At 72.0% G+C, this 9,404-nt stretch overlaps 1 protein-coding gene across 1 annotated transcript in view; it reads right to left on the bottom strand.

Moving 5' to 3' along the window:
* The window catches only part of ARHGAP23 (Rho GTPase activating protein 23), a 24,948-nt gene that overhangs the window by 3,243 nt on the left and 12,301 nt on the right, over nucleotides 1–9,404 (bottom strand). Inside the window, exons 8-25 of the mRNA XM_026072930.1 lie at nucleotides 9,151–9,394; nucleotides 8,388–8,543; nucleotides 7,871–7,982; nucleotides 7,709–7,766; nucleotides 7,254–7,391; nucleotides 6,771–7,073; nucleotides 5,464–5,525; nucleotides 4,818–4,945; nucleotides 4,549–4,667; nucleotides 4,285–4,440; nucleotides 3,699–3,777; nucleotides 3,481–3,554; nucleotides 3,166–3,255; nucleotides 2,738–2,863; nucleotides 2,564–2,605; nucleotides 2,311–2,404; nucleotides 996–1,027; nucleotides 3–866 (exon numbers count right to left, since the gene is read on the bottom strand). Coding sequence (XP_025928715.1) covers nucleotides 3–866; nucleotides 996–1,027; nucleotides 2,311–2,404; nucleotides 2,564–2,605; nucleotides 2,738–2,863; nucleotides 3,166–3,255; nucleotides 3,481–3,554; nucleotides 3,699–3,777; nucleotides 4,285–4,440; nucleotides 4,549–4,667; nucleotides 4,818–4,945; nucleotides 5,464–5,525; nucleotides 6,771–7,073; nucleotides 7,254–7,391; nucleotides 7,709–7,766; nucleotides 7,871–7,982; nucleotides 8,388–8,543; nucleotides 9,151–9,394 — 2,877 coding nt within the window. The remainder of the gene's footprint in view (nucleotides 1–2; nucleotides 867–995; nucleotides 1,028–2,310; nucleotides 2,405–2,563; nucleotides 2,606–2,737; nucleotides 2,864–3,165; nucleotides 3,256–3,480; nucleotides 3,555–3,698; nucleotides 3,778–4,284; nucleotides 4,441–4,548; nucleotides 4,668–4,817; nucleotides 4,946–5,463; nucleotides 5,526–6,770; nucleotides 7,074–7,253; nucleotides 7,392–7,708; nucleotides 7,767–7,870; nucleotides 7,983–8,387; nucleotides 8,544–9,150; nucleotides 9,395–9,404) is intronic.

The raw sequence follows: 9,404 nt of genomic DNA, 5'->3' as shown, positions 1-9,404 counted from the left end.
ACCGCCGCCGCCACCGCAGGCCGGGCTTTGGTGGACTCCAGGCTGCTGAGCCCCGAGTCCTTGTCGGCCCGGTGCTGCCCCGGCGGCGCCGGCTCCGCGCCCTGGCCCCGCTGCTCCTTCCACTCGTTAAAGTTGAGGTCCTTGAGGGCGCCAGGCACCACCACGGTGTGCCGGCGCCAGCTGCTCTTCTTGCGGCGGGTCTCGGGCGAGGGGGCCCGGCGCAGGCGGACGCCGGCGTCGTCGGCCGCGGCGCGGAGCCGCAGGCGCAGCTGCTCCCGCAGCGAGGGCCGGGGTTCGCCCTCGGGCCGGGGCCGCGCCAGCTTCCTGCGCGCCAGCGTGTCGCATTGCATGAGGCGGTGGGAGCTGAAGGAGGGACGTCCCGGCCCCGGCGTGTCCTCGGCGCCCGCCGCCCCCCGCTCCGCCGGCCGCGACGGGCTCTCCGTGTCCGTCTCCACGTGGCTGAACTCGCTGCGCTCGTCGTCCGCCTCCTCGCCCCGGCTCTCGGCCACCGACTGCACCTCGGAGCACAGGCTGCGGTCCATGGTGGACAGCGTGGAGTAGCCCGACACGATGGAGCGAGCGTCCGGCGCTGGCTCGGCCGCGGCGCCCCCGGGTTCCGGGCAGCTCTCCCGCTCCGGCGCTGCCGGGCTGGATGCCGCGGGCTCGGCTCCGGCGTCGCCGGCGGCCGCTCTCTGCTCGCCCTCCTGCTCCCGGCTCTTAGCGTCCCTGTGCTCCGAGTCGTCGTCCGTGCTGCTCCCGAAGCACTCGGCCTCCCGCCGCTTCTTCCTCTTGCGGTTGACGGCCGAGATGAAGGGGATGGCGAGCAGCTCCCGGGGCTGCGGCTCCCTCCGCGACGGCCACGGGCCCTGGCGAGACAGCGGCGCTGTGGCTCAGTGCCGGGGCCCCCGGAGCTCCCGGCACCCGCGCCGCGCCCCATCCCATCCCGGCATGCAGGAACCCCCCCGGATGTGCACCGCTCCCGGGACCCCTCTTACCTTCATCTTTGCGGAGCCGCTGTGGGTCGAGTCTGGAAAGCAGAGCAGAGAGGGAGGGCGTCAGCGCGGCCCCGGCGGGCTCGGGCGCGCGGTGGGGACGGGGCACGGCGGGCAGAGCCGGGGGGTGGAGGTGGGGGGGGGGAACGACGCTGCCACCGCACCGCCCCAGGGAAGGGGACGTGCCGGCGGCTCATCCAGGCAGGGATGCCGGAGCCGAGCGGGTTTGCGCGCCCGGAGACGGCGGCTGTGGGAGGGGGGGGAGGCTGCGATGGTGCAATGGGGAGCAGCGTCCCCCGGCACCAGCGTCGCCCACGGGGGTCCAGGGCCGGGGCAGGGGCAGAGCCGGGGGGCAGCCGGTGGGGCCGGGGCCTCCCATGGGCTCACCGGCGGGTTAGGGCGCGAAGGACGAGGCCAACGCGGCGGACACCCCCTCCCGCCCCGCGCGCCCCGGCCGGGAAGGGGGTTAGCAGCTGCCGACGGCGAGAGAGCGGGAGGCAGGAGGCGGGTGCTGAGCCCTCCCCGGGGTGTCAGGACCCCCCCCACACACACACCCCCTCTGGGGCATCGGTCCCAGAGCACCCGGCACCGGTTCCCGCCGGGAGATGCCACCACCAGCCCGAGCATCGCTGGAGGCACCGGGCAAAGACGCGGGAGAACCAGCGTCGAAGGATTCGGGGCTCCCCGGGGGCCCGGCAGCGGCTCCCTGTGCAGGGGGAGCACCAGGGACCGCAGCGGGCAGGACAGGCCCCGTCCCCCCCCCCTCCCGTCCCCTCCTGCTCCCGCTCTCTCGTGGTCGCCCGGAGGAATTAGTGCGTGAGCAATGCACCCAGGCAGCAAGACTGTACCCGCTCTAGCTCTCGAGGAGGTCCGCTGGAGGAGGAAGAGGAGGAGGAGGAAGAGGACAGCACAGAGAAGTTCAAGGAAAGAACATAAGAAATCAGTCGAATGTCAGAGCGTCCCGTGTGCGGGCTGGTGGCGTGAGCCGGCGCGGGGCGGGGGGCTGCCGCGGCCCGTGGGGGCGGCGCGGGGCCCCCGGGGACCTGGCTGCGTTTGCCGAGGGACGGAAAGGAGGGATGAGCGCCGGAGAGGAGCCGCGCCGGGAGAAGGGCAGAGAGCGGCAGCGCCAGCACCCCGGCGGGGATGTCCGCGCTTCCCGGCGAGGAGGGCGCAGGGATGCCCCACTCCGGCACGTGCCGCGGCTGGGGGTGGGGGGATCAGGCGGGAGCGTGGGGGGAGCCGGCGGCTGCCGCAGCCGGAGCGGCACCGGGAGGTGGCTGGACCGCAGCGGGGACGTGGCCCGGACACGGCTCCTCACCTGGGGCGTCTCCGGGCGCCGCAGTCCTGCCGATGTTGGGCAGCAGGTACTCGATGTTGGGCACGGACGGAGCCTCCTTCTCATCCACGGGGGTCTGCGAGGGGACGGGACGCAGCGGTCAGGATGGGACGGCTCCGCGCCCCGGCTCGGGGCTGCGGGGGCCGTGCGGAGCCCCAGGGATGCTCTGCCCCTGCAGGAGACCCGCCAGGGAGGGACGGGAGCCCCCAGGTCGCCGGACCCCGCTGGGACTCACCTTCTCGCCCTTGTCCTCCTTGTCGCTGAAGAACCAGTCCGACTGCGGGAAGGAGACGGCAGAGAGGTCAGAGCCCGGCCAGGGGCTGCGGGAGCATCTTCCCGCCCCCCCACCGCACGCCCTGCACATTGCAGCCCCCAGTGATGGGGACCTGCCACCCCCCCCGGCACTCACGTGCTGGATGAGGGTCTCCACGATTTTGTAGCGGTCGGGCATGTGCGTCACCATGTCGGTCATGTTGTCCTCGGAGGTCCGCACCAGCGTGGGGCCGAACACCAGCGCCAGGTTGCGGGGCTCCATCTGCAAGCGGCCCTGGGGTCACTGCCCGCTGCTGCCACCACCGCCACCCCCCCCCCCGGCATATCCCAACCTCCCGCCCCTCGGCTTTCGGGGCTCCAGCAGGCGCCGGCTCCCTCCCCGCCGCACCGCGAGCCGCGGCTCAGCCCCGGGCTGGGGGCAGTGCAGGGCACAGCCGGAGGAGGGCCCAGGAGTCCGGGCCCCGGACAACCCCTGCCTCCCGCAGCCCCCGCTGCTCCCCGGCACAGGCGATGCCGCGGCGGTGCACGGAGCCGCGGGTACCACGGTGGGCAGGCGGACGGTACCTTGTTCTTCTCCGAGTGGTCCGCGATGGTCTTCAGGTGGCCCACCAGGAACTTGAGCGTCTCGTAGTAGTGACCTGGCAGGTCCCGGATCTGCGGGGAGACGCCGGGTCACCCCCTCCGCTCCTCTCCAAACCCCTCGCCTTTCCCACCCGGCGCCAGCCCCCTTCCAGGGCCGGGGACGGCGCTGCCGGTGCAGGACCGACGCCGCGGTGGGAAGGGAGGGCTCCCAGGAGCTGTGCCCCCCCCCCCGGCCAGGCAGTCCCCAGCCCCTTTGCCCCCCCCCCCCATGGGAAAGGCCCTGCCCCATCTGCCTACCAGCTTCCGCAAGGTCCTCATCCTCTCGCTGGCGTCCTCTATCCGGTTGGCCTCGATGAAGTCGTTGTACTTATCTGAAAGCGGGATGCAAGGCGCTCAGCCCCGCTGCCGGCCACCCCGGACGCGCCAGCCGGAGACGCTGGGGTCCCACCGGGATGGGGCAGGGCAGGGACCCGGCGGCAGCGCTCACGCGAGCGGGGGGGCCGCGGCCGACTCACCGTCAGTGAAGAGGGGCTCGGGGAGCTTTCGGAAGAAGGATTTCAGCAGGCTGCTAATGACGTTCAGATCCTGCCACCGCTGCGGGGGAGGGGGGGAAGAGGATGCTCAGAGGGACCAGCCCGGGGCAAGCCCAGCCCGAGCCTCGCTGGGAGGCGGCAGACGCCCGCGGGAGAAAGTCCCCGGCACCGGCACCGAGGCGAACGCCGGTAACACCGCTGCAGCCGTGAGAACGGCAGGACAGACGTCCCCACCCTGACATCCGGCAGGGAAAAACGCTTTGCCGCCGGAGTGCATCAGGAGGGGACGGGGGATGGAAAAGCCGCACGGTGCCCCTCCATCAGCAGGTGACACCACCACGGGGAGATGCAAGGGGACAAACGTGTCCCCACGCTGCCACCCACGCTGCCCTCGCCGCCCGCTAGGCGGCCCTGCTGCTCCAGGAAAGGCCACCGCGGTGGAGCCGGGAGCGGGATGGAGCTGGGAGCGGGATGGAGGTGGGAGCAGGATGGAGCCACACGGAGCCGGGTGCCGGCCCCAAGAGCATCCCGGGGGGACAGGGACCCGCCAGCCCGGCCGGACCCTCACCTCGTCCTGCAGGTTGATCTCGGTGGCGCCCTTGTTGAGCTGCTCCTGGAGGCTGGACACCACGGCGTTGTTCCCGGGCACCCGGTAGATGCCCATGTACTCCAGGCCTCTGTCCTCCACCACCTTGCAGCAGGCTTCGACGATCAGGGGGACGTTCTGCGGGGACACGCAGGGCCTGACGGACGTGCCGGATGGGGACACGCCACCGGGGCGTCCCAGGCCAGCCCAGCGCGGCCCCTGCCCTCTCGCCCGGGGAGGCTCTACCTTGTTGTCCGGGGCGGGCTGGCAGTCCTCCAGCCTCACGCCGAAGGCTCGGGGGGCAGATTTCTTGTTCTTCTTCATGATGTTGATGCCCCAAGGGGCTTTTTGGGAGCCGCTCTCATCTGGAAGCAGACACGGCGGGGCCGTTTGCTGGAGAGCCAGGGTGGGCAAACGGCGGGAGCGTCCCCCCTCCGTCCTCTCGGAGGCCCACGTCGATCGCGACCCACGTCGAGCTACCCGCGGCGCCGCCAGCCCCCCGGGGTCGCACCTACCTTTCGTGACGGCCGCGTCCTGCCTCGGGGACCGGGGCGCGCTGGTTCCCGTCGGCTTCAGGAACTCGGCTCTGATCCCCAGCCCGCGAGAGCCCTTGGGCGACGAGTCGGGCTTTGCGCCGGAGGGGCTGCGGGGAGAGCGGGGGGTTCAGGGGGGTCCCAGCACCCGCTCGCCCCCGGGGCGGCCCGGGGCTGTGTCCGGCACTGCGCTCGCCTTGCAGGGCTGCCCCACGGCCCCCTGTGCCCCGCTGCACCCCGCACCCAGGGCAAGGAGGGTTTAAGCCGCCCCTAGGGAGCTCCGGACTGGTTTAACCCTGTGCTCGGAGCCAGTTTGGCCCTTTTTCGCCCCGAGCAATGCCCGGGGCAGCCAGCACCTCCGCACACTGCCCCATCGAGGGACGCACCGGTGTCACTGCATCGCTTTAAAATCAAGGTGAATAAACCAGTGCCGGGGCCTTTCCCGGGCTCTCGGAGCAGGCAGTGCCGGGCTGGGCCACCAAGAACCCCGCGAGGCCCCGGCAGCGCCAAAATCCCGGCAGAGCCCGGGCTCCGCCGCTCCCGCCAGCAGCCCCGGCGAGGCCGGATGCCGGGACGGTGCACGGCCCCGTTCCCAGCCCCGCTCCCCGCGCCGGCCCCGGCTCCGTACCTCACTTTCCGGTAGTCGTTTAACTTCTTGCTGATAAGCGCTTGGCTGGCAAAACCGGGGTCCTGGGGAGGCAGAGAGAAGAGGGGAAGGGGGAGCTTGAGCGGCACGTTCCCCGGAGGCGCCGAGCAAGTCCACGCTCTCCCGGAGCACGGCAGCCTCCGGTGCTCCTTGCTGGGGGGGGGTCTCACTCCGAGGCGTGCTGAGCCCCCCAGCCGGGGCCGCACCGGGAACGGCATTCCCAAAGAGCCGGTGCCACCGGTGCTCGCCGCCCCGGCGCAGAGGTCTCCTGCGGCGCCGGCGCGGGAAGGTCAGTGCTGGCCGCAGCGGCTGGCCAGGCCCGCGGACCGCGAGCATCCCTGCACGGCGCACGCGCCTCTGTCTGCCCTCACCGGAGCCACCGCCAAGGTGACGCAACGCCCAAAAGAACAACTTCTCCGAGGGGTGCCGGTGGCTATCCCGGCCGGCACCCCAGTCCGACAGCACCGCGCGCTCCGGGCCCCGGGGGCCCCATTGCCGCGCCAGGCAATGAACACTGCAGCTCCGCTCCGCTCCTCCAGCGAGGACGCATGCGGCGAGAACCAGAGACCGCTCCGAGCTCAGTGCACCCACCGGGGACGGCTGAGCCTGCCGCGACCCGGGCACAAACACCACGACCAAACCAAGCCCTGCCCGGCTAACGGGCGCCGGGGGACAAGACGGCACGTGGCCGGCTCAGCTCCGGCGCATCCAGCCCCGCGCATCCCCCTCGGATGGGGGTCGCCTCAGGGGAGCAGCTCTGCCCCACTCAGACCCCACAGCCCACGGCTGCCAGCGAGGGTCGATCCCCATTCCCACACCGCCAGGCACGCATCCGGGGCGCCCTGCGGGTGCTCCTCATCCCTTGCACCACCCGATGCCGCCGGCAGCTCCTGCACGGAGCCCGCCAGCCCTTCCAGCCAAGCCTGCCGCAGGGGACCGGGAGAGCCGCGAACCCTCTGCTGGGCAGCCGCCTCCTGCCCTCGGCGCATCCCTGCCCCTGGCGCATCCCCGCCCCGCGCCCGAGACGGAGCCGACGGAGCCGCTCTCTTCTTGGACGCCGGCGAGGCGGCGAGGCTCCGGCGCCGCAGGATGCTGAGCCCCCGTGCACCCCCGGGAGCACGGCCGGGCACGCGCGGCACGGCACGGTGCGGCGCGACGGTCCCGAGCCGCTCGGCGGCCCTGCGCCGGCCGCAGCCTGGGAAAGCAGCGCAAGGCAAACGGCTGGAGAGAGCCAAGGCAGTTAGTGCCGGGAGAGCCAGAGGCAGCCGGGAGCCCCATGTGGCTCTCACCTCGCCCTCGGCCTTGCTGTTCTCCCTGATGACTTTGATCCAGGCCAGCATGTCTTCCCGATCCTCTGCCTGAAAGAGATATTCACAGAAGTCAGCGGTCGTCAGCCGGAAGACGTGCTTCCTCTTGGTCTCGCTGTAGGAAATGTCCACCAGGCACGCTCGGATGCTGATCGGCTGCTCCTCCTCACCTGGGGGTGGTGGGGCGCAGGTCACCGCCTCCCGCCTGTCCTTGCACAGGTAAAGCGAGTGGGTGCGCAGAACGGCGAAGACGCGCTTCCACTGCCGGATGCCTCCGCCAACTTTCTGCAGGGAGAACGGAGCGGGGGGGGGGGAAGGCTGTGAGAGGCGCCGGAGGCCGGGGCAGGTCCGCGTGGCTCCGCTCGGCGTCGCCGTCTCCCTGCCTGCGTCGTGGCCGGGGCTCCGCTGTCCGGGGCGGGCGAGCTGCCGCCGGGCGCCGTGGCTGGGTGCGCAGCGGGTACGTACCTTCCCCTTTTTGGTGAGGATCTGCTTGTAGTGGAGCCAGCCCTCTTTCCGCACGTCGCTGAACGTGACGTCCGAGAGGTCGGACGTTGAGTGCCTTTTGGAGCGGGTGTCTTCGGACGTACCGAGGCTGTCCAGAGACTGCAAAGGGCGAGAAGGCAGCGCTGGGTCCCGGGTGCTGCCGGTGGCCGTGCTCGGCCCAACGCCACCCGCTCCGGCTGCATCCCCATCCCTGCACGGCGCTGCCCGGCACCAGGGCGCATCAGGGACCCATCACCATCACGGCGGGACAGAGCCACGTGGCTCACGACCAGGTACAACTGCCCCGGCGAGTGGAGCGACTCCCCGGAGTTGCAACCCAGAGTCTGCAGGGCCGGACGATGCGGCTCATCCGCAGGGGGATGCAGCCAGAGGGAGCCCAAAGGGACCCCCAAGCGCTGCCGGCACCACGTGCTCACCCCATCGGTGAAGAAGCTCCTCAGCATCCGGAGGCTGGGGACCCGGCTCGGCATCCTCCTGCAAGGCAAGCGGCCTCCCGTGAGCGCGGCCCAACTCGGAGGGATGGGGGAGGCGAGGGACGGCACCGGGACAGATGGTGCCGGGACCGGGGCCGGCCCTACCTTAGGATCTTCCCCTCGTCCCGAAACGTGTTCAGACCGTCGTCGCATGACTTGGAGCGCTCGGTCGTTATGGCCAGGAGGTAGGAAGAGCGGCGGCCGGCCTTGATGCTGCCTGCGACGGGAAGGGACAAACCGGTCGGCACAGGCGGGACTCCGAGGAGACGCACGGCCCGGGCTCGGGAAGAGATGCCGGCAGGAGCCGGAGCGGGGTGCCAAGCACCCGCTCTTATCTCGGGAGGTGAAGGGGGTCGAGCTCGAGGGCCGGGCCCAGGGCGCCTGGCTCCGGCTCCCGGCCGCGCTGCCGCTTTGCTGTGTGGTTTCGAGGGCGCTGGAGAGAGTCCAGCGAAAAGCAAAGGGGACGATAAGGGAGGCCAAAACCGGCAGCGCCGCAAGGCAGCGCTGGGTCGTTTGGTCCAGAGGAGAGCAGCCGGCAAGGGGAGGCGATAACGGCCCGGTCCCCCTGCGGCTCGCGACGGAGGACCCGGAGAGCGGCCGCTGGCCCCGCGCCGGCACTTACTGCAGTCCTGGGAGTAGTGCCGGCTCAGGGCGAAGGCGAAGGTGGGCGAGGAGGGGCTGGTGCTGATGGCGGGCGCCGAGTTCATGGCGCTGGAGACCACGGAGGAGGCGGGCACGTGCTTGGCCTTCAGGTCGATGCTGGGGCTGGTGGGCTCGTCTGCAAGGGGCAGGCGAGAAGGGACTCAGGCTGCAGCAGGGGCAGGACGGGCTGGGAAAGCCCGCGCTAAGAGCCCCCTGCCCAGGCCCTTCTTGCGGGCGCCGGGTTTCCGCGTCCCTGTGCGCACCGGGAAGGGCCGGGGACGCCATCCCAAAGCAAGGAGCCAGCTCTCCTAGCAGGAGACGTGACCTCCATCCCTCGCGGTCCCCGCAGGAGACCCGTCCCCATCGCATCCCCGTCGGGCCCCATGCACGGGGTCCCCTCTGCCCCTCCAGGAATGGGGACCAGCAGGATGTGGCACTGCAGGGGACACCGGCATTCCTGCTGGATACCCAGAGGCAGCCGGCCGGGAAGGTCCCCAGCGGGACGGGGAGCCGGTCTGCGCTGCCGGCTGGGCGAGACCTTGCCGAGCAGCCGTGCCGAGCCACGGCCAGGGGGAAGGAGCCTGGCGCTGGCACATCCCCTGCCCCGTGGCACGCGTGTCCCCACGGGCAGCGGGTGCAGGACAAGAGCGAACTGGCCGCGGAAGGATGCTCCGAGTCCGTGCAACCTGCCCCGCAGCCCTGCAGTCCGGCGGCGAATCCGGCGTGGAGCCACCCCGACTCACCGATGAACGGGATGGACGCCAGGGAGTCCTCCGGGGCCGCCAAGGGGGCCACGCGCCGGCCGGGCCGCTCGGCCGCCGGCCTCTCCCCTTTGCCGCCGGCCGGCGGGTGGCAAACGTCCGTCTCCTTCGCGTCGTCGGGGAAGACGAAGTTCATCTGCCGCAGGGGAGGCGGCATCTTGCGCCCCGTGGGTGGCTTCTGCCGGAGCACCACCTCCTCCCGGCGCTCCTCGGCCGGCGGCTCCGGCGCCCGGGCG

The sequence above is a fragment of the Apteryx rowi genome, unplaced genomic scaffold, assembly GCF_003343035.1.
Source record: "Apteryx rowi isolate R43461 unplaced genomic scaffold, aptRow1 scaffold_354, whole genome shotgun sequence".
NCBI lineage: Eukaryota > Metazoa > Chordata > Aves > Apterygiformes > Apterygidae > Apteryx > Apteryx rowi.
The sequence above is the reverse complement of the archived record's forward strand: the minus strand, read 5'-3'. Positions and strand labels throughout refer to the sequence as shown.